The 25,152-nt window shown below is 45.8% G+C and overlaps 1 protein-coding gene across 8 annotated transcripts in view; it reads left to right on the top strand.

The window, feature by feature from the left end:
- Positions 1–25,152, top strand: part of CSDE1 (cold shock domain containing E1) — a 522,536-nt gene that overhangs the window by 248,179 nt on the left and 249,205 nt on the right. For all 8 annotated transcript variants that reach the window (XM_069238744.1, XM_069238741.1, XM_069238743.1 and 5 more), the window contains one exon: positions 178–390. In XM_069238744.1, coding sequence (XP_069094845.1) covers positions 178–390 — 213 coding nt within the window. The remainder of the gene's footprint in view (positions 1–177; positions 391–25,152) is intronic.

The raw sequence follows: 25,152 nt of genomic DNA, 5'->3' as shown, positions 1-25,152 counted from the left end.
TAATGTTTGATTATTTTTTTTAACTTAAAAGTTGGGCTTGTTCTTACCTTCACTTCATTTTTGTAGCAAGTAACTCAGTTGGAATTGCATCAGCAGTAATTAAACATTAATGGTTTTCTTTGACAGGAGAAACATACTGGTTTGTATAACGGGTTTTCTCGTCTTTCTGTTCACTAGAACGATCCATTACCGGGGCGTATTAAAGTTGACTTTGTTATTCCTAAAGAACTTCCATTTGGTGATAAAGATACAAAGTCCAAGGTCACACTTCTGGAAGGAGACCATGTCAGATTTAACATCTCAACAGATCGACGGGACAAATTGGAACGTGCTACCAACATCGAAGTTCTGTCAGATAGTTTTAACTACACTGATGAGTCCAGAGAAATGGCAAGTAGTGCATACCTTAGTTATATTGTGTTTGGTTGGTTGGTTGGTTTGTGATGGGGGCATACTAGACTGGCATGGGTTGTTTCGTTCCAAATGGATGTTTAGTCACCAATACTACATTTTAAAAGAAAATAGCCTCTTAAACTTCCCTCAGTATTTGTTATATTAGAAAATTGAATTGTCGGTTCACTTTTCAAGAATTGACCACCTTAGTTCAAGTTGAATTGCAATCCATACTGATTACAACAGTTTGAGGTGTGAGCACTTTAATTTCATAACTGCGTGTGTAGTTTACTTGTTTTAGGAATGTATTTTTTTTAATTGCGGTTAAGAAATGTGGGGTCATTCACTGAAGTTTATATACTTTGCATGTTAAGGCTGCACCCACATAATTTGCAGTAGTAGAATTAATTTGTAGGGTAGCTAAATTAGACATGGTAAAAATCTGTTTTGAGCAAAGTGGTCTTGTGGTGCTACGTAAGATTTTTATTGTTCTTCAGTCTTTTTTAATAGATGGCAATGTGGCAGTACATGGGAAAGCTTCCACTGATTTTCTGCATCTGTTATGATGATGATTACTATCTCATCAAAATGTGCTTTAAACTAGGTCACTTAAAGTATAACATTACATTTTAGCATTGAACAATTTTTTTGTGCTACAGTTTGATTTCATACATCACTGCATGAATTGCTAGGCACATTGCTATGGATTGTGTGTTGCTATTGGAATACAGTTTTATAAGTACAATTACAGTAGTTGTTGTTACATTTAGTACACTGTGGTCTTTTCTCAGCTACAAAGCCTCACTTCTATAAACCTAGTTATAACTGAACTGCTGCAGGTTCTTTTTGTTACTCGTGCTAACTAATACACATTGCCTTTAAACATGGCAACTAGGGAATGGGGCAATAGGAAAATCAACATCTTTTTAAAGATGTGTATTGTAGGGATTCATTTGCGTCAGTACATGTTAATATGAATTTAATATTTTCTCATTTGTGACATTCCAATTCACATATTTTTTACGCAGACGAGTTGGACCTACTCTTGTGAGGCTGTAAATGTTTTATACAACATAATAGAAATGTTTAGTATACTAGTAAGTGGATCTAGTGTTGGAGCGATTGCTATAACCTGCCATTGGGGTCCATTAATACAAAATGGTTCATTATTATTTTTACAGCAGACTACTTACCTTGATATCTGCTTTATTTGGGGTGAGAGGGTACCAGTAAAAAGAGATTTGTATTGTAGAAAACAAAGCATCATCAGTGAACCAGCATTCTTCATGGTGATAACAACTACTGTCATTTTACCAGTCTGCTTGTTGTGTTGGTGTCATGCAGTGGTTGGTGAATGGAGTTATTTTAAACTACTTAACGCATGTTAATTGCTGACTAAATCTTCCCAAATCCCATAATAGTTTACCTTCAAATGTAGTGGCATCAGAGCCACCAGGCAAGCATTTCTGATCTTGGTTGTTAGCAATCCACTCCTACACCGGTACTTTTATGTTTAAAAACTGCTGTACACCCAAAGTCACTTATTCGTGTGCTTTGTTTAACCATTTAGGCTTAATTGTGAAATTCAGGTTTTCTTGAGTACTCAATGTGATTCTCTCTAAATACCTAAACCCTAAAGATAGGTGTTCACGGTATATCCGCTTTTAGAATTTTCTTTTTTAAGCTTCATACACTTTTATAGAAAGAAATCGTGCAAGTGGAAGACATCGGTTTCAGTTATTTTTCATTTTCGGCATGAAGGGAGCTTTCTATTTACTTATCTTGGATCAGCCCTCATGAGTGTTTTTTGACTCGCTGTTTTTATATTGCCCATTCCGGTCTTTTTTTATTTTATTTTATTTGCCATACTTTTTATTTTAGTTCTGAAATCGGTTTGCAAGCAGTCTGGTTGTATTGGGAAGCAACTGCTGATAACCATATGTTAAAAAGGTGCTACAAAATGTGACTGCTGATAACCATATGTTAAAAAGGTGCTACAAAATGTGTTTGCAGAACACATTTTCTGGACACTCATGCTGTGCATTTTGTCGGCTAGTGGTTTGGCCCAGAACTGTTTATTTTTTTATTATTTTTTAAAGTTGTTTCTTAGCATTGACCAGTAGGTTGGTATAACCATCCTTATGATGTGTATGCTCACAGTCTGTGGGCGCCATCTTAAGGCTCTTTGTCTGCCATTGGTTTTGAAGGTATGGTTCTGAGCTCCAGGTCACCATTGAACCTGGGATGATGCCAGAGCACTTTGAGGAAAACACCAACAAGAAGGAAAATCAGAGAGCCATAGTAACTATCTAGGGAAACAGAAGAATGCTGAGAGAGATTAAAATTTCAGGTTTTCCAACCAGACTTCTGCTGCACAGGACAGAGAATGTACGGATGTGGGGTGAGAGTCTTATTGAGAAATTAAAAATATCCCCTTTACATTAATAAAAAAAATCCTAAAAGGACAAATGCAAGGTTTGTAACTAGAAGTCCAAGGGTGTAGGTTGTGCAAGGAGTTTCTCTCCAGTACTCAAAGATTAAGGGACAAAGAATTGGGCACACCCTGCTGCAGTCGCGGGCCTGTAAAAACTTTTTGCAGCGATTTGGGACTGAAGCATCAAATGTGCATGCGGAGACTGATGTGACACAAAGAGAAGTTAGATGTTCAACATGACGTTGACCTTGACAGGAGAGAGACTCTGAAAAGGTGCTGATATGCTCACAACCCAAGAAATGCACACCCGCCGTGCCACTGGTTTGGTGGTCGACGGGAAAACTAAGCATGAAAAGTACCACCAGTTAAAATATAAAGGCACCGCTGGGGACAAACCTTCAGACTCTGGCTTGATTCCAAAAGACGACCAAGATCTGGATGGAGAAAATAAAGATAGGGGTTCAATAGCGAAGGAAACGTTTACCTTGTAGATGAAGACTCCCCCAATTCCAAATGGGTCCTTGAAGTCTACAAAAAACACTGTACTTGCTGCCAAAATGGCAGCCCCTTATCCAAAAGAAAATGAATTAGCTGTTACTCTTAAGGATTTTAGAATTGCATCGAGATTCAAGGACTTTTGGAGCTCTAGAGGAGGAACTTGCAAAAGCAAGAATTCCTTCGAGTAACATTACGAACTATTTTGCAGCCTTCAGGTTCCATAGAAAAGGGCATGCAGTAGATCAATATGCTCACCTGAAGAAGGCATAGACTTGGACAATGATATCAGAAGATGCTTTGATATAGAACTGGGATTAAGTTAGCAGCAGATACGATACATATGTGGTACAGCTTGAGGAGGAACAAACAAAAAGCATGTTTCCTGGTAGAGACCTTATTCCTTTCACAAACTCAAACCAGCATGTCCTAGCATGCGAAACCTGGGAAGGAATACATTTATGACATCTGTGCTTCTAAGATGGTTGGAGAAGAAATACCAGTACCCCAAAAGTAGCCCTACGTACGTAAAGACCAGTGCCTCTGTGTACTCCATAACAATATATATAACTAGAAATAGTGAATGCCCCAACATCTATTGCACAGCTTCCAGAAAAGGAAAGCGAAAAGATAAAGATCAGGAACGTGAACAGAACTGCCACCTAGTGGCCAATAGCTAACTAGCACATTTGCAAACCATTGTGGGCATCAACAATGAGAACACAACGGGCATTCGAGAGGAAAAGCCAACACCTGCCTTAAATGTGCACTCGCTAAACAAAATATGGTGAGCATGCGGATTTGAAGTGGTACCACCTTTGGGGAGAGAAATACACCTGGTTAAAGGATTTCAGATTTAAACAAGAGGTGTAGGCAGGCAAAATGAAGATGCTTTTTTACAGGGGAACCCCTCTTAGGAACGGCAGTACATGTTGTCTTCCATCAGATGAAAAAGGATATGGACGTGGCAAAGGGAGTACTGCAGATTAGAGGGTTCTTTAAGAGGGGTTTCCCCTATTGAGAAAACCATGGTTGGGGAGGGGGTTCTTCCTAATATCTAGCAGACCACATACATCACAAGCTAGTGTGCAACTCACAACCGTGCAGTGACCCTACCCCACAGCACAAAGACAGCCCTTCCGTCAGTGAAACGGGAAAAGTACAGACCACAAAAGGGTCCAGTGTGCTTTAAAATTCCTCTCCAATGAAAAAACGCTGAATTCTAGTGCCTGTACTGGGTGGAAAGGAGGTTGCCTCCAGAACTGGAGCAAAATTACTTCTGACAGATGTATAGAGCTACTGAACACGCCACCAAATCAAGAAAAAAAGGAATAACTGTGGGCTACCTATGCCCTGGAGACTGAACTTGTAAGTGCTTTATTTACCGTATTAATTAAACTGTACTTAGCTCCCCCAGGAACTGTTGAAATTTGCACTGTGTCCACTTTTAAAACAGCTTATTGCCATTTTATGAAAAACTGTACATTACTGTTTTTATTCAAAGTTCTAACTATACCTATGCAAAGTACCTTGCATTTAATGTACTTACCTGCAATCTGAATCTTGTGGTTTTAAAATAAAGTAAGAAAATAATATTTTTCTAAATAAAATAAAAAACCTATTGGCCTGGAGTTAAGTCACTGATTGTGTGTTTTCACTTATTGCTTGTGTGTGTACAACAAATGCTTAACACTACCCTCTGATAAGCCTAACTGCTCGACCACACTACCACAAAAAGATCGGAAGTATCATCTATTATTGCCTCTGTCAAGCCTGTTGGGGAACCCCTGGACTCTGTGCGCGCTCTCTCATTTTGATATAGTATGTACAGAGCCAGCTTCCTACAGCTAGAGGGATCCATCAGAGACTCTGTGCACCATATAGAGAGCTTGCTTCCTACACTTGAGGATACAGGCTGTAGGAAGCTGGCCTGGTGTGTGGTGGATACCCAAAGTAATTACACCTTATACCAGGTCCCGGTATCCCCTCTTAGTGAAGTGTAAGCAGTGTCTAGAAGCCAGGCTCTCTAGAGGTAGTTATGGATGAGCTGCCAAGGCTTATCTAGGAGACATGCAAAGCTCATGCAAAACCACTGTAGTTACACAGCACTTACACACAAAAGAATACACTCAGTGTTACAAAAATAAAGGTACTTTATGTTCGGTGGCATGTGTAGCTGCAGATACACATGCTGTGCATAGTCCGCCGTCTGGTGTTGGGTCGGAGTGTTACAAGTTGCTTTTCTTCGAAGAAGTCTTTTCGAGTCACGAGACCGAGGGACTCCTCCCACTTCGGTTCCATTGCGCATGGGCGTCGACTCCATCTTAGATTGTTTTTTTTCCGCCATCGGGTTCGGACGTGTTCCTTTTCGCTCCGTGTTTTGGGTCGGAAAGTTAGTCAGAATCTCGGGAAAATTTGTCGGTATTGTTTCGTTTGGTATCTGGATAGTTAGGGCAAATCAACACCGAACCTTAAAGAGCTCCGGTAGCCCTTCGGGGTATTTTCGATCCCCCGTCGGGGCCTGGTCGGCCCGACCGCGTGCAACATCGAGACTGATGGAATGGACCCCGTTCCGATTCTGTCCTAAATGCCACAGTAAATATCCTTGTACAGACCAACATTTGGTCTGTAACTTGTGCCTGTCCCCCGAGCACAAGGAGAAGTGTGAGGCCTGTCGCGCGTTTCGGTCGAGAAAAACGCTCAGAGACCGAAGAGCCAGGAGGTTGCAGATGGCGTCCACGCCGACAGGACAACAAAGGTTCGAGGAGGAGGTAGAAGAAACATTCTCCATCCCCGATTCAGACTCCGAAGAGTTCGACGTCGAAGAGCAACCAACCGTGAGTAAGACGTCGAAACAAAGATCACACGAAAAAACAGAGAAAGCCCAGGGGACGCCACTGCCAACAGGCCATGGCTTAACCCATAAAGTTGGTGACCGTCCATCGGCACCGAAAAAGGGCGAGCTGATGCCGAAGTCGTCCGACTCAGGTCGAGACACAGGCACGCAGCAATCTAGGGACCGAGAGAGTGGTGCAGAAAACGGTCGACACCGAGACAGCGGCACCGAAGCTGCTCGGCACCGAGACAGCGGCACCGAAGCTGCTCGGCACCGAGAGACAGCACGGCACCGAAGCTGCTCGGCACCGAGAGACAGCACGGCACCGAAGCTGCTCGGCACCGAGAGACAGCACGGCACCGAGAGACAGCACGGCACCGAGAGACAGCACGGCACCGAAGCTGCTCGGCACCGAGAGACAGCACGGCACCGAAGCTGCTCGGCACCGAGAGACAGCACGGCACCGAAGCTGCTCGGCACCGAGAGACAGCACGGCACCGAAGCTGCTCGGCACCGAGAGACAGCACGGCACCGAAGCTGCTCGGCACCGAGAGACAGCACGGCACCGAAGCTGCTCGGCACCGAGAGACAGCACGGCACCGAAGCTGCTCGGCACCGAGAGACAGCACGGCACCGAAGCTGCTCGGCACCGAGAGACAGCACGGCACCGAAGCTGCTCGGCACCGAGAGACAGCACGGCACCGAAGCTGCTCGGCACCGAGAGGGCACGACACCGAAGCTGCTCGGCACCGAGAGGGCACGACACCGAATAAAATAAAGATCTCGTCGGAGCCGAAAAAAACTAAAGACACGGTTTCGGTGCCAAAACACCCGGCAACCGAACCAAAAACCAGTTCCTACTCACAGGAACAATCACTGTCCTCCCAACTAAAAAGACACAGATTTGAGGAGGAATTACAAACAACAGAAGTGGATCACACGCAAAAGCGGATCTTTATCCAAAGTGGTACAGGGAAGATCAGCACTCTTCCCCCAATCAGAAGGAAAAGGAAACTTGACTTCCAGCAACAAGACAAGCCACCACAAGCAAAGGTGGTAAAGAAGGTAACTCCACCACCCTCTCCACCACCGTCAACTCATGTATCACCGGCACAGACTCCACCACAATCACCAGCTCATACCACCATGAGCCAAGATGATCAGGATGCATGGGACCTCTATGACGCTCCGGTATCGGACAATAGCCCAGAGGCGTACCCAACTAAACCCTCACCACCTGAGGACAGTACAGCATATGCACAGGTGGTAGCTAGGGCAGCCCAATTTCATAATGTATTGCTACATTCGGAGCCTATCGAGGATGACTTCCTCTTTAACACCCTGTCCTCCACCCATAGCCATTATCAAAGCCTTCCTATGCTCCCGGGAATGTTAAGGCACGCTAAACAGATTTTTAAGGAGCCAGTTAAAAGCAGAGCAATAACTCCAAGGGTGGAGAAAAAAATACAAGGCACCGCCCACAGACCCTGCTTTTATTACATCACAACTGACACCAGATTCAGTAGTCGTAGGAGCAGCTCGTAAAAGAGCCAACTCGCATACATCAGGCGACGCACCACCTCCGGACAAGGAGAGCCGCAAGTTTGATGCAGCTGGGAAAAGGGTTGCAGCACAAGCTGCAAATCAGTGGCGCATCGCCAACTCGCAAGCACTCCTAGCGCGATACGACAGGGCCCATTGGGACGAGATGCAGCATCTCATCGAGCACCTCCCCAAAGAATTCCAGAAACGAGCACAACAAGTGGTTGAAGAGGGACAAAATATCTCCAACAACCAGATACGTTCTTCTATGGATGCAGCAGATACAGCTGCAAGAACAATAAATACTGCTGTGACGATAAGGAGGCACGCATGGCTGCGCACATCTGGCTTCAAACCTGAGATACAACAGGCAGTGCTCAATATGCCGTTTAATGAACAGCAATTGTTTGGGCCGGAAGTGGACACTGCAATTGAAAAATTAAAGAAGGACACCGACACAGCCAAAGCCATGGGCGCACTCTATACCCCGCAGGGCAGAGGCACATTTGGCACATTTCGCAAAACAACTTTCAGAGGAGGGTTTTGAGGTCAAGCCACAGAAACCAGCACCTCACAAACCAAACCACCTACCTACCAGGGACAATATCAAAGGGGAGGCTTTCGGGGCCAATACAGAGGGGGCCAATTCCCAAGAAACAGGGGAAAATTTCAAGGTCCCAAAACCCCTCAAAATAAACAGTGACTCAAAAGTCACACAACCCCTTCACACAACACCAGTGGGGGGGAAGACTAAGCCAGTTCTACAAATCTTGGGAGGAAATAACAACAGACACTTGGGTCTTATCAATTATCCAACATGGTTATTGCATAGAATTTCTCCAACTCCCTCCAAACGTCCCACCGAAAACACACAATATGTCAAAACAGCATATAGACCTTCTAGGACTAGAAGTTCAAGCATTACTGCAAAAAGACGCAATAGAATTAGTACAAAGTCCACAAAAGAACACAGGAGTTTACTCACTGTACTTTCTAATACCAAAAAAGGACAAAAGTCTGAGACCAATATTAGATCTCAGAACACTAAACACCTACATCAAATCAGACCACTTTCACATGGTCACGTTACAAGACGTAATACCACTGCTGAAACAGCAAGACTACATGACAACGTTAGATCTAAAAGACGCGTATTTCCATATACCGATACATCCCTCGCACAGGAAATACCTAAGGTTCGTATTCAAAGGAATACATTACCAATTCAAAGTGTTGCCATTCGGAATAACAACAGTGCCAAGAGTCTTTACAAAATGGCTAGCAGTAGTAGCTGCACATATCAGGAGGCAGCAAATACACGTGTTCCCGTACCTAGACGATTGGTTAATCAAGACCAACTCGCTAACAAAGTGTTCACACCACACAGATTATGTTATACAAACCCTTTACAAGCTTGGTTTCTCCATCAACTATGCAAAGTCACACCTTTTGCCGTGTCAAACACAGCAATACTTAGGAGCGACAATCAACACAACAGAAGGGATAGCCACTCCAAGTCCACAAAGGGTTCAAAGTTTTCACAAGGTGATACAAGCCATGTATCCAACACAAAAGATACATGCAAAGATGGTATTAAAACTCCTAGGCATGATGTCCTCATGCATAGCCATTGTCCCAAACGCAAGATTGCACATGCGGCCCTCACAACAGTGCCTAGCATCACAATGGTCACATGCACAGGGTCAACTTCTAGATCTGTTGTTGATAGACCGCCAAACATACATCTCACTTCTATGGTGGAACAGTACAAATTTAAACAAAGGGCGGCCTTTCCAAGACCCAGTGCCACAATACGTGATAACAACAGATGCTTCCATGACAGGCTGGGGAGCACACCTCAATCAACACAGCATCCAAGGACAATGGGACGTACATCAAAGAAAGTTTCATATAAATCACCTAGAACTGTTATCAGTATTTCTAGCGTTAAAAGCATTCCAACCCATGATAACCCACAAATACATTTTTGTCAAGACAGACAACATGACGACAATGTATTATTTAAACAAACAGGGGTGGACACATTCGACACAGTTGTGTCTCCTAACACAAAAAATATGGCATTGGGCAATTCACAACCACATTCGCCTAATAGCACAGTTTATTCCAGGGATCCAGAACCAGCTAGCAGCCAATCTCTCTCAGGATCACCAACAGGTCCACGAATGGGAAATTCACCCCCAAATCCTAAACACTTACTTCCAAATTTGGGGAACACCTCAAATAGATCTATTTGCAACAAAAGAAAACGCAAAATGCCAAAACTTCGCATCCAGGTACCCACACCGGCAATCCCAAGGCAATGCTCTATGGATGAATTGGTCAGGGATATTTGCGTACGCTTTTCCCCCTCTCCCTCTCCTTCCATATCTAGTAAACAGATTGAGTCAAAACAAACTCAAACTCATACTAATAGCACCAACATGGGCAAGACAACCTTGGTATACGACACTACTAGACCTGTCAGTAGTACCTCATGTCAAACTACCCAACAGGCCAGATCTGTTAACACAACTGTAGGAAGTTGGCTCTGTATGTGCTATTTCAAAGTAAGGAATAGCATGCACAGAGTCCAAGGGTTCCCCTTAGAGGTAAAATAGTGGTAAAAATAGATAATACTAATGCTCTATTTTGTGGTAGTGTGGTCGAGCAGTAGGCTTATCCAAGGAGTAGTGTTAAGCATTTGTTGCACATACACATAGACAATAAATGAGGTACACACACTCAGAGACAAATCCAGCCAATAGGTTTTTGTATAGAAAAATATCTTTTCTTAGTTTATTTTAAGAACCACAGGTTCAAATTCTACATGTAATATCTCATTCGAAAGGTATTGCAGGTAAGTACTTTAGGAACTTCAAATCATCAAAATTGCATGTATACTTTTCAAGTTATTCACAAATAGCTGTTTTAAAAGTGGACACTTAGTGCAATTTTCACAGTTCCTAGGGGAGGTAAGTATTTGTTAGGTTAACCAGGTAAGTAAGACACTTACAGGGCTTAGTTCTTGGTCCAAGGTAGCCCACCGTTGGGGGTTCAGAGCAACCCCAAAGACACCACACCAGCAGCTCAGGGCCGGTCAGGTGCAGAGTTCAAAGTGGTGCCCAAAACACATAGGCTAGAATGGAGAGAAGGGGGTGCCCCGGTTCCGGTCTGCTTGCAGGTAAGTACCCGCGTCTTCGGAGGGCAGACCAGGGGGGTTTTGTAGGGCACCGGGGGGGACACAAGCCCACACAGAAATTTCACCCTCAGCAGCGCGGGGGCGGCCGGGTGCAGTGTAGAAACAAGCGTCGGGTTTGTAATGGAAGTCAATGGGAGATCTAGGGATCTCTTCAGCGCTGCAGGCAGGCAAGGGGGGGGTTCCTCGGGGAAACCTCCACTTGGTCAAGGGAGAGGGACTCCTGGGGGTCCCTCCTCCAGTGAAAGTCCGGTCCTTCAGGTCCTGGGGGCTGCGGGTGCAGGGTCTCTCCCAGGTGTCGGGACTTAGGATTCAAAGAGTCGCGGTCAGGGGAAGCCTCGGGATTCCCTCTGCAGGCGGCGCTGTGGGGGCTCAGGGGGGACAGGTTTTTGTACTCACAGTCTTAGAGTAGTCCTGGGGTCCCTCCTGAGGTGTTGGATCGCCACCAGCCGAGTCGGGGTCGCCGGGTGCAGTGTTGCAAGTCTCACGCTTCTTGCGGGGAGCTTGCAGGGTTCTTTAAAGCTGCTTCTTGAAACAAAGTTGCAGTCTTTTTGGAGCAGGTCCGCTGTCCTCGGGAGTTTCTTGTCTTTTTCGAAGCAGGGCAGTCCTCAGAGGATTCAGAGGTCGCTGGTCCCTTTGGAAGGCGTCGCTGGAGCAGAGTTCTTTGGAAGGCAGGAGACAGGCCGGTGAGTTTCTGGAGCCAAGGCAGTTGTTGTCTTCTGGTCTTCCTCTGCAGGGGTTTTCAGCTAGGCAGTCCTTCTTCTTGTTGTTGCAGGAATCTGATTTTCTAGGGTTCAGGGTAGCCCTTAAATACTAAATTTAAGGGCGTGTTTAGGTCTGGGGGGTTAGTAGCCAATGGCTACTAGCCCTGAGGGTGGGTACACCCTCTTTGTGCCTCCTCCCAAGGGGAGGGGGTCACAATCCTAACCCTATTGGGGGAATCCTCCATCTGCAAGATGGAGGATTTCTAAAAGTCAGAGTCACCTCAGCTCAGGACACCTTAGGGGCTGTCCTGACTGGCCAGTGACTCCTCCTTGTTTTTCTCATTATTTTCTCCGGCCTTGCCGCCAAAAGTGGGGCCTGGCCGGAGGGGGCGGGCAACTCCACTAGCTGGAGTGTCCTGCTGGGTTGGCACAAAGGAGGTGAGCCTTTGAGGCTCACCGCCAGGTGTGACAATTCCTGCCTGGGGGAGGTGTTAGCATCTCCACCCAGTGCATGCTTTGTTACTGGCCTCAGAGTGACAAAGGCACTCTCCCCATGGGGCCAGCAACATGTCTCGGTTTGTGGCAGGCTGCTAAAACTAGTCAGCCTACACAGATAGTCGGTTAAGTTTCAGGGGGCACCTCTAAGGTGCCCTCTGTGGTGTATTTTACAATAAAATGTACACTGGCATCAGTGTGCATTTATTGTGCTGAGAAGTTTGATACCAAACTTCCCAGTTTTCAGTGTAGCCATTATGGTGCTGTGGAGTTCGTGTTTGACAGACTCCCAGACCATATACTCTTATGGCTACCCTGTACTTACAATGTCTAAGGTTTTGTTTAGACACTGTAGGGGTACCATGCTCATGCACTGGTACCCTCACCTATGGTATAGTGCACCCTGCCTTAGGGCTGTAAGGCCTGCTAGAGGGGTGTCTTACCTATACTGCATAGGCAGTGAGAGGCTGGCATGGCACCCTGAGGGGAGTGCCATGTCGACTTACTCGTTTTGTCCTCACTAGCACACACAAGCTGGCAAGCAGTGTGTCTGTGCTGAGTGAGAGGTCTCCAGGGTGGCATAAGACATGCGGCAGCCCTTAGAGACCTTCCTTGGCATCAGGGCCCTTGGTACTAGAAGTACCAGTTACAAGGGACTTATCTGGATGCCAGGGTCTGCCAATTGTGGATACAAAAGTACATTTTAGGTGAAGGAACACTGGTGCTGGGGCCTGGTTAGCAGGGTCCCAGCACTCTTCTCAGTCAAGTCAGCATCAGTATCAGGCAAAAAGTGGGGGGTAACTGCAACAGGGAGCCATTTCTTTACAACATGGCACTCCCCTCAGGGTGCCATGCCAGCCTCTCACTGCCTATGCAAGTATAGATAAGTCACCCCTCTAGCAGGCCTGAAAGCCCTAAGGAAGGGTGCACTATACCATAGGTGAGGGCACCAGGGCATGAGCACTGTGCCCCTACAGTGTCTAAGCCAAACCTTAGACATTGTAAGTGCAGGGTAGCCATAAGAGTATATGGTCTGGGAGTTGGTCAAACACGAACTCCACAGCACCATAATGGCTACACTGAAAACTGGGAAGTTTGGTATCAAACTTCTCAGCACAATAAATGCACACTGATGCCAGTGTACATTTTATTGTGAAACACACCTGTAGGAAGTTGGCTCTGTATGTGCTATTTCAAAGTAAGGAATAGCATGCACAGAGTCCAAGGGTTCCCCTTAGAGGTAAAATAGTGGTAAAAATAGATAATACTAATGCTCTATTTTGTGGTAGTGTGGTCGAGCAGTAGGCTTATCCAAGGAGTAGTGTTAAGCATTTGTTGTACATACACATAGACAATAAATGAGGTACACACACTCAGAAACAAATCCAGCCAATAGGTTTTGTATAGAAAAATATCTTTTCTTAGTTTATTTTAAGAACCACAGGTTCAAATTCTACATGTAATATCTCATTTGAAAGGTATTGCAGGTAAGTACTTTAGGAACTTTAAATCATAAAAATTGCATGTATACTTTTCAAGTTATTGACAAATAGCTGTTTTAAAAGTGGACACTTAGTGCAATTTTCACAGTTCCTGGGGGAGGTAAGTTTTTGTTAGTTTTACCAGGTAAGTAAGACACTTACAGGGCTTAGTTCTTGGTCCAAGGTAGCCCACCGTTGGGGGTTCAGAGCAACCCCAAAGTCACCACACCAGCAGCTCAGGGCCGGTCAGGTGCAGAGTTCAAAGTGGTGCCCAAAACACATAGGCTAGAATGGAGAGAAGGGGGTGCCCCGGTTCCGGTCTGCTTGCAGGTAAGTACCCGCGTTTTCGGAGGGCAGACCAGGGGGGTTTTGTAGGGCACCGGGGGGGACACAAGTCCACACAGAAATTTCACCCTCAGCGGCGCGGGGGCGGCCGGGTGCAGTGTAGAAACAAGCGTCGGGTTCGCAATGTTAGTCTATGAGAGATCTCGGGATCTCTTCAGCGCTGCAGGCAGGCAAGGGGGGGGTTCCTCGGGGAAACCTCCACTTGGGCAAGGGAGAGGGACTCCTGGGGGTCACTTCTCCAGTGAAAGTCCGGTCCTTCAGGTCCTGGGGGCTGTGGGTGCAGGGTCTCTCCCAGGCGTCGGGACTTTGGATTCAAAGAGTCGCGGTCAGGGGAAGCCTCGGGATTCCCTCTGCAGGCGGCGCTGTGGGGGCTCAGGGGGGACAGGTTTTGGTACTCACAGTATCAGAGTAGTCCTGGGGTCCCTCCTGAGGTGTTGGATCGCCACCAGCCGAGTCGGGGTCGCCGGGTGCAGTGTTGCAAGTCTCACGCTTCTTGCGGGGAGCTTGCAGGGATCTTTAAAGCTGCTGGAAACAAAGTTGCAGCTTTTCTTGGAGCAGGTCCGCTGTCCTCGGGAGTTTCTTGTCTTTTCGAAGCAGGGGCAGTCCTCAGAGGATGTCGAGGTCGCTGGTCCCTTCGGAAGGCGTCGCTGGAGCAGGATCTTTGGAAGGCAGGAGACAGGCCGGTGAGTTTCTGGAGCCAAGGCAGTTGTCGTCTTCTGGTCTTCCTCTGCAGGGGTTTTTCAGCTAGGCAGTCCTTCTTCTTGTAGTTGCAGGAATCTAATTTTCTAGGGTTCAGGGTAGCCCTTAAATACTAAATTTAAGGGCGTGTTTAGGTCTGGGGGGTTAGTAGCCAATGGCTACTAGCCCTGAGGGTGGGTACACCCTCTTTGTGCCTCCTCCCAAGGGGAGGGGGTCACAATCCTAACCCTATTGGGGGAATCCTCCATCTGCAAGATGGAGGATTTCTAAAAGTTAGAGTCACTTCAGCTCAGGACACCTTAGGGGCTGTCCTGACTGGCCAGTGACTCCTCCTTGTTTTTCTCATTATTTTCTCCGGCCTTGCCGCCAAAAGTGGGGCCTGGCCGGAGGGGGCGGGCAACTCCACTAGCTGGAGTGGCCTGCTGGGTTGGCACAAAGGAGGTGAGCCTTTGAGGCTCACCGCCAGGTGTGACAACTCCTGCCTGGGGGAGGTGTTAGCATCTCCACCCAGTGCAGGCTTTGTTACTGGCCTCAGAGTGACAAACGCACTCTCCCCATGGGGCCAGCAACATGTCTCGGTTTGTGGCAGGCTGCTAAAACTAGTCAGCCTACACAGATAGTCGGTTAAGTTTCAGGGGGCACCTCTAAGGTGCCCTCTGTGGTGTATTTTACAATAAAATGTACACTGGCATCAGTGTGCATTTATTGTGCTGAGAAGTTTGATACCAAACTTCCCAGTTTTCAGTGTAGCCATTATGGTGCTGTGGAGTTTGTGTTTGACAGACTCCCAGACCATATACTCTTATGGCTACCCTGCACTTACAATGTCTAAGGTTTTGTTTAGACACTGTAGGGGTACCAGGCTCATGCACTGGTACCCTCACCTATGGTATAGTGCACCCTGCCTTAGGGCTGTAAGGCCTGCTAGAGGGGTGTCTTACCTATACTGCATAGGCAGTGAGAGGCTGGCATGGCACCCTGAGGGGAGTGCCATGTCGACTTACTCGTTTTGTCCTCACTAGCACACACAAGCTGGCAAGCAGTGTGTCTGTGCTGAGTGAGAGGTCTCCAGGGTGGCATAAGACATGCTGCAGCCCTTAGAGACCTTCCTTGGCATCAGGGCCCTTGGTACCAGAAGTACCAGTTACAAGGGACTTATCTGGATGCCAGGGTCTGCCAATTGTGGATACAAAAGTACAGGTTAGGGAAAGAACACTGGTGCTGGGGCCTGGTTAGCAGGCCTCAGCACACTTTCAATTGTAAACATAGCATCAGCAAAGGCAAAAAGTCAGGGGGCAACCATGCCAAGGAGGCATTTCCTTACAACACCCCAGAGGGCACCTTAGAGGTGCCCCCTGAAACTGTATCCAACTATCTGTGTAGGCTGACTGGTTCCAGCAGCCTGCCACACTAGAGACATGGTGCTGGCCCCATGGGGAGAGTGCCTTTGTCACTCTGAGGCCAGTAACAAAGCCTGCACTGGGTGGAGATGCTAACACCTCCCCCAGGCAGGAGCTGTAACACCTGGCGGTGAGCCTCAAAGGCTCACCCCTTTGTTCCAGCACCGCAGGACACTCCAGCTAGTGGAGTTGCCCGCCTCCTCCTGCCACGGCCCCCACTTTTGGCGGCAAGGCCGGAGGAAATAATGAGAACAACAAGGAGTCACTGGCCAGTCAGGACAGCCCCTAAGGTGTCCTGAGCTGAAGTGACTCTAACTTTTAGAAATCCTCCATCTTGCAGATGGAGGATTCCCCCAATAGGGATAGGAATGTGACCCCCCTCCCCTTGGGAGGAGGCACAAAGAGGGTGTACCCACCCTCAGGGCTAGTAGCCATTGGCTACTAACCCCCAGACCTAAACACGCCCTTAAATTTAGTATTTAAGGGCTTCCCTGAACCTAAAACTTTAGATTCCTGCAACTTACAAGAAGAAGAGGACTGCTGAGCTGAAAACCCCTGAAGAAGAAAGAAGACACCAACTGCTTTGGCCCCAGTCCTACCGGCCTGTCTCCTGCCTTCCAAAGAAACCTGCTCCAGCGACGCTTTCCCAAGGACCAGCGACCTCTGAATCCTCAGAGGACTGCCCTGCTTCAAGAAAGACCAGAAATTCCCGAAGACAGCGGCACTGCTCCAAAAGAACTGCAACTTTGTTACAGAGGAGCAGATTTAAAGACCCCTGCAAATCCCCGCAAGAAGCGTGAGACTTGCAACACTGCACCCGGTGACCCCGACTCGACTGGTGGAGAACCAACACCTCAGGGAGGACCCTCCGGCGACTCCAAGACCGTGAGTAACCAAAGTTGTCCCCCCTGAGCCCCCACAGCGACGCCTGCAGAGGGAATCCCGAGGCTCCCCCTGACTGCGACTGCCTGACTAAAATCCCGACGGCTGGAAACGACCCTGCACCCGCAGCCCCCAGCACCTGGAGGAACGGAACTTCAGTGCAGGAGTGACCCCCAGGAGGCCCTCTCCCTTGCCCAGGTGGTGGCTACCCAGAGGAGCCCCCCCCCTTGCCTGCCTGCAACGCTGAAGAGACCCCTCGGTCTCTCATTGAAAACCATTGAAAACCCGACGCGTGTTTGCACACTGCACCCGGCCGCCCCTGCGCTGCTGAGGGTGTACTTTCTGTGCTGACTTGTGTCCCCCCCGGTGCCCTACAAAACCCCCCTGGTCTGCCCTCCGACGACACGGGTACTTACCTGCTGGCAGACCGGAACCGGGGTACCCCCTTCTCTCCATTGAAGCCTATGTGTTTTGGGCACCTCTTTGACCTCTGCACCTGACCGGCCCTGAGCTGCTGGTGTGGCAACTTTGGGGTTGCTCTGAACCCCCAACGGTGGGCTACCTTGGACCCAAAACTGAACCCTGTAGGTGGGTTACCTACCTGCAAAAACTAACTATTTTACCTCCCCCAGGAACTGTGAAAATTGCACTAAGTGTCCACTTTTAAAACAGCTATTTGTGTTTTATGTGAAAAGTATATATGCTACTGTAATTATTCAAAGTTCCTAAAGTACTTACCTGCAATACCTTTCAAATGAGATATTACATGTAGAATTTGAACCTGTGGTTCTTAAAATAAACATAGAAAATATATTTTTCTCTAACAAAACCTATTGGCTGGATTTGTCTCTGAGTGTGTGTTCCTCATTTATTGCCTGTGTGTATGTACAACAAATGCTTAACACTACTCCTTTGATAAGCCTACTGCTCGACCACACTACCACAAAATAGAGCATTAGTATTATCTCTTTTTGCCACTATCTTACCTCTAAGGGGAACCCTTGGACTGTGTGCATGCTATTCCTTACTTTGAAATAGCACATATAGAGCCAACTTCCTACAACACTCCACTAGAAAGAAAGGCGCCACCATGGCCTTTCTAGGGAATATACCAATGACCGAAATCTGTAAGGCAGCCACATGGTCTACGCCTCATACATTCACTAAACATTACTGCGTGGATGTGTTAACAACACAACAAGCCAGAGTAGGACAAGCAGTATTAAGAACATTATTTCAAACTACTTCAACTCCTACAGGCTGAACCACTGCTTTTGGGGAGATAACTGCTTACTAGTCTATGCACAGCATGTGTATCTGCAGCTACACATGCCATCGAACGGAAAATGTCACTTACCCAGTGTACATCTGTTCGTGGCATGAGACGCTGCAGATTCACATGCGCCCACCCGCCTCCCCGGGAGCCTGTAGCCGTTTAGAAGTAGATCTTGAACATTTGTACATTTGTAAAATTACTTTAAAATTCATTATATACATACGTATTCACTCCATTGCATGGGCACTATTACTAGCATACACAACTCCTACCTCACCCTCTGCGGGGAAAAGAATCTAAGATGGAGTCGAGGCCCATGCGCAATGGAGTCGAAATGGGAGGAGTCCCTCGGTCTCGTGACTCGAAAAGACTTCTTTGAAGAAAAACAACTTGTAACGCTCCGAGCCCAACACCAGATGGCGGGATGTGCACAGCATGTGAATCTGCAGCGACTAATGCCACGAACAGATGTACACTGGGTAAGTGACATTTTCCATATATGTATATGTATATGTGTGTATATATATGTTTATATGTGTGTGTATATATATGTTTATATGTGTGTGTATATATATGTTTATATGTGTGTGTATATATATGTTTATGTGTGTGTGTATATATATGTTTGTGTGTGTGTATATATATGTTTATGTGTGTGTGTATATATATATATGTTTATATATGTGTGTGTATATATATATATGTTTATATGTGTGTGTATGTTTATGTGTGTGTGTGTATATATATGTTTGTGTGCATGTGTGTATATATATGTGTGTGTGCATGTGTGTATATATATGTGTGTGTGTATATATACGTGTGTATATGTGTGTGTATATATGTGTGTGTGTATATATATGTATGTGTATATATATATATATGTGTGTGTGTGTGTGTGTATATGTATGTTCGGTGGCATGTGTAGCTGCAGAATCACATGCTGTGCATTATACTTCTGCCATCTAGTGTTGGGCTTGGAGTGTTACAAGTTGTTTTTCTTCGAAGAAGTGTTTTCGAGTCACGAGATCGAATGACTCTTCCTCTTCGGTTCCATTGCGCATGGGCATCGACTCAATGATAGATTGTTTACTTTCCGCCATCGGGTTCGGACGTGTTTCCTTTTGCTCCGAATGTTCGATTTGGAAAACTTTGAAAGCGCTTTATTTTTGTCAGTATTGTATCGATCGGGTTTCCATTGACATATCGGTACTGTCGGAAAAGACAACTCTACTCGCCCTTCGGGGCGCGCGTGCCCAACTCTGGCAGACCACATGGTAGCCTCATGGATCTGACTCCATAACGGTTCTGTTCTGTGCCACGCGAAATAGCCTTATACAGAACAACATCTCGGCTGTAATCTTTGCCTTTCCCCAGATCCCAGGGAAGAAAATTGTGAGGCCTGTCGATCCTTCCATTCCAAACAGACTCTTCGAGACAGGAGGACACGAAGACTCGAGATGGCGTCCAGAAGCTCCGAACATGTCGACGTGGAGGAGGAAGAAATCATGCAGCAGTAGTCTCAGTTCGAGTTTCTGACTCCGAACAGGATTCCAAGGAAGACAGACCGGTCACGGCAGGACATGTGAGTATGCCTGCCCCTGTACCATCACAAAGACAGAAACATAAGGCCTTGGGTACGCCACTGCCGGAAAGCCATGCCTCTGCCTGAAAAACGACTACCTGTGACCAAACTACCAGTTCGGCGCTGAAAAAGGCCACTCCTCCAAAACCATCTGAGGCAATAAAAAGCTCTGTGTCCGACTCAAGCAAACACCATTTTTCAGAGTCGAAAATTCGGAAATCCCTTTCAGAGCTGAGAACATCCACTGCACCATCTTCTTCAATACTAAAAAAGCTGGCTTCAGAGCCAAAAAGGGCAAGTTACACAAAGGAGCATGGACTTTCAAAGAGACTAAAAGAAAGCCACAAAACCTCTGAAGAGGAGTCTCAAGTACAGCCAATACTTGAAGTAATGGACGAAAGGCAAGCCAGGATTCATATCCACAAAGAAACAGGCAGAATCCTAACAGCAGCACCTCTAAAACCTAAGAGAAAGCTAGCCTTTCAGGAGGAATTGGACACTATGCAGCCTCCAGCTAAAGTGCCAAAGCCGAAGGAGAAACCGCCACCTCCTCAATTTTCTCCTCCTCCTTCTCCACACCTGCATACCTCTCCTCCTACCAGTGCAGTCACCATCACACTCTTTTGACTCCACACAGGACAATGTAGATCCATGGTATCTTTATGATTCAGATCCCATTCCTAGCAATGACCCAGACAGCTATCCCTCCAAGCCTTCGCCACCTGATGATAGCACGGTGTACAATCAGGTTTTAACTAGGGCTGCAGCATACCATGGGGTCACCATGCACACTAAACCGTTAGGAGAGGATTTTTTGTTTAATACCCTCTCCTCCACACTTTCAAAATATCAGTGCCTCCCCATGCTGTTAAAACACACCAAATATTTAATGAGCCAGTTAAGGCATGTATAATTATGCCCAGGGTAGATAAAGTACAAACAACCTCCCTCTGATTACATAACACAACCATTTCCTCCAGAGTCGTAGTAGTCAGTGCTGCCAGAAAAAGGGCAAACTCCCAGTTATCAGAAGATGCACCCCCACATGACAAAAAGCAGAAAGTTTGATGCGGCATGGAAGAGAGCTGCATCCCAAGCAGCGAATCAGTGGAGGATAGCTAACTCACAAGCACTGTTAGCTAGATACACAGGGCCCATTGGGATGAGATGCAAGACATAATTCAGCATCTCCCCAAAGAACATCAGAAAAGGGCACAGCAAGTAGTGGAGGAAGGGCAAGCCATTACAAATCAAATTCGATCTGCCGTAGACGCAGCAGACACTGCTGCTAGAAGTGTCAACACTGCAGTAACAATAAGAAGGCATGCATGGCTCAGGTCCTCGGGTTTTAAACCCGAAATACAGCAAGCGGTGTTAGATACGCCATTCAGTAAGAAACAACTTTTTGGCCCAGAAGTTGACACAGCCATTGAGAAATTGTGCAAAGATTGAGACACCGCAAAAGCAATGGGTGCACTATACTACACACCATACAGGGGATCCTTTCGAAAACCTCAGTTTAGAGGTGAATTTAGAACACAAACAGCAGAGGCACCCACATCGCAGGCAAAACCAATCTACCAACCACAAAACCAACAAGGTGGTTTTAGGGGCACGTTTAGGGGGCAGTATCCCAGAAATAGAGGGAAATTTCAAACCTCTAAGCAAACTCCACAGCACCGTAAGCAGTGACTTGTCTCATCCCCTTCCACTCCACACCTCTCCTGTGGGGGGGAAGACTACAACTGTTCCACACAAATTGGCAAAACATTACCACAGACAATTAGGTACTATCAATTATCTGTAATGGCTATTGCCTAGAATTGATACAAACTCCCCCAATCATTCCACCAAAGTCACACAAACTATCTGCAGAACACATCAATCTGTTACAGGAGGAAGTCAAATCTCTATTACTCAAACAAGCAATTGAACGTGTGCCACAAGCTCAAATAGGGACAGGAGTTTATTCACTATATTTCCTGATTCCCAAAAAAGATGGCACCCTCAGACCAATATTAGATCTCAGGACCCTCAATCTTTACATCCTGTCAGAACATTTTCATATGGTAACTCTTCTAGATGCTATCACACTACTCCAAAAACACAACTTCATGGCAACATTAGACCTCAAGGATGCGTATCTTCATATACCCATCTATCCTGCGCACAGAAAATATCTTAGGTTTGTCATTCAAGGAAAGCACTATCAGTTCGGAATAACAGCTTTAAGGGTATTCACAAAGTTGCCTAGTGGTAGTCGCAGCATCCCTAAGAAGACAACATATACATGTCTTTCCATATTTCGACGATTGGCTAATAATATCAAACGGTCATATGCAGTGTCAAAACCATACACATTACGTAATACAAACCCTGCACACGCTAGGGTTCTCAATAAATTACCAAAAGTCGCATCTACAACCTGCACAAATACAACAGTATCTGGGTGCAATACTAAATACTCAAAAAGCACTAGCATGTCCAAATACGCAAAGAATACAAGCATTCCAAAATATAATCACACAGATAGACAAATCAACGGTACAGTTGGATCTGTCATGAAGATTTTAGGGATGATGGCATCATGTATTGCAATTGTTCCCCATGCAAGACTAAACATGCAGCCCTGCAACAGTGCCTTGCTCAACAATGGTCACAGGCACATGGTCAACTTCAAGATCTAGTGTTGATAGCCCGCCAAACATGCATGTCTCTTCAGCAGTGGAATTCCACAAATCTAAACAAAGGGCGGCCATTTCAAGACCCTGTGCCTCAGACCATAATTACAACAGATGCATCAATGATTGGTTGGGGTGCTCACCTCAACAATCACAACATTCAAGGACAATGGGAAGCCGAACACAAACAGCTACACATAAATCACTTCGAGTTGATAGCTGTCTTCCTAGCACTCAAAGCTTTTCAGCCTCTCCTCACACAGAAAAATGTCCTTATCAAAACAGACATGACAACCAATTATTACCTACACAAACAAGGAGGGACACATTCGTCCCAACTCTCCCTTCTAGCCCAGAAAATTTGGAAATGGGAAATCCACAACCAAATTTACCTGTTAGCACAATACATTCCAGGGATACACATCCAATTGGCAGATGTTCTCAGCAAAAATCACCAACAAACACACGGGTGGGAGATTCACCCTCAAGTAGTTCAAAAATATTTTCAACAATGGGGAACACCAAACATAGATCTGTTCGCCACAAGCGAAAACGCAAAATGCCAAAAATTCTCATCCAGACACCCACATCCTCTATCCAAGGGCAATGCTCTATGGATCAATTGGTCAGGGATGTTTGCTTACGCTTTTCCCCCTATCCCACTCATTCCGTTTCTTGTCAACAAATTGCATCAAAACTCAATCAATATGATACTCATAGCACCAACGTGGGCCCCTCGAGCTGCAGGTACTACTGTCATTAGTACCACACTCCAAACTCCCAGACAGACCAGACCTGTTGACACAAAACAAAGGACAGATCAGGCACCCAAATCCCAAAACACTAATTCTAGCGATTTGGCTCCTGAGGTCATAGTTTGGATATTTACAACTACCATCAGAATGTATGATGGGTATTAAACCAGCAAGAAAACCCACTACTTGACAGTGCCATGCTAACAAATGGAAAATATTTGTATATTACTGTCAATCTAAACAGATTGCCCCTCTTACAGCATCAATACAGGATATTGTATGCTATTTACTTCATTTACAAAAATCTAATTTAGCTTTCTCTTCCATAAAAATACATCTCACTGCAATTTCAGCATATTTACAAAATATACAGCACAGCTCCTTATTTAGAGTTCGCTTTATTAAAGCTTTCATGGAAGGCTTAAAACACATCATTCCACCTAGGGCACCTCCAGTTCCATCTTGTAATTTAAACATAGTGCTTATGCGACTTTTGGGCCTACCATTTGATCCTATGCACTTGTGCCACATGCAATTCTCAGCATGGAACGTTGCCTTCCTAGTCGCAATTACGTCTTTGCAAAGAGTCAGCGAAATTCAAGCCTTCACTATTGAACAACCGTTCATACAAGTACACAAACATAAAGTTGTACTAAGAACAAATCCCAAATTTTTGCCAAAAGTCGTCTCGCCTTTTCATATAAATCAAACAGTGTAACTACCAGTCTTCTTCCCACAGCCAAATTCTGTGGCAGAAAGAGCTCTACATACAGGGAGTGCAGAATTATTAGGCAAGTTGTATTTTTGAGGATTAATTTTATTATTGAACAACAACCATGTTCTCAATGAACCCAAAAAACTCATTAATATCAAAGCTGAATATTTTTGGAAGTAGTTTTTAGTTTGTTTTTAGTTTTAGCTATGTTAGGGGGATATCTGTGTGTGCAGGTGACTATTAATGTGCATAATTATTAGGCAACTTAACAAAAAACAAATATATACCCATTTCAATTATTTATTATTACCAGTGAAACCAATATAACATCTCAACATTCACAAATATACATTTCTGACATTCAAAAACAAAACAAAAACAAATCAGTGACCAATATAGCCACCTTTCTTTGCAAGGACACTCAAAAGCCTGCCATCCATGGATTCTGTCAGTGTTTTGATCTGTTCACCATCAACATTGCGTGCAGCAGCAACCACAGCCTCCCAGACACTGTTCAGAGAGGTGTACTGTTTTCCCTCCTTGTAAATCTCACATTTGATGATGGACCACAGGTTCTCAATGGGGTTCAGATCAGGTGAACAAGGAGGCCATGTCATTAGATTTCCTTCTTTTATACCCTTTCTTGCCAGCCACGCTGTGGAGTACTTGGACGCGTGTGATGGAGCATTGTCCTGCATGAAAATCATGTTTTTCTTGAAGGATGCAGACTTCTTCCTGTACTACTGCTTGAAGAAGGTGTCTACCAGGAACTGGCAGTAGGACTGGGAGTTGAGCTTGACTCCATCCTCAACCCGAAAAGGCCCCACAAGCTCATCTTTGATGATACCAGCCCAAACCAGTACTCCACCTCCACCTTGCTGGCGTCTGAGTCGGACTGGAGCTCTCTGCCCTTTACCAATCCAGCCACGGGCCCATCCATCTGGCCCATCAAGACTCACTCTCATTTCATCAGTCCATAAAACCTTAGAAAATCAGTCTTGAGATATTTCTTGGCCCAGTCTTGACGTTTCAGCTTGTGTGTCTTGTTCAGTGGTGGTCGTCTTTCAGCCTTTCTTACCTTGGCCATGTCTCTGAGTATTGCACACCTTGTGCTTTTGGGCACTCCAGTGATGTTGCAGCTCTGAAATATGGCCAAACTGGTGGCAAGTGGCATCGTGGCAGCTGCACGCTTGACTTTTCTCAGTTCATGGGCAGTTATTTTGCGCCTTGGTTTTTCC

Source organism: Pleurodeles waltl, chromosome 6 (genome assembly GCF_031143425.1).
Source record: "Pleurodeles waltl isolate 20211129_DDA chromosome 6, aPleWal1.hap1.20221129, whole genome shotgun sequence".
NCBI lineage: Eukaryota > Metazoa > Chordata > Amphibia > Caudata > Salamandridae > Pleurodeles > Pleurodeles waltl.
Note: the sequence above shows the minus strand (reverse complement) of the source record. Positions and strands in the feature narration are given on the sequence as shown.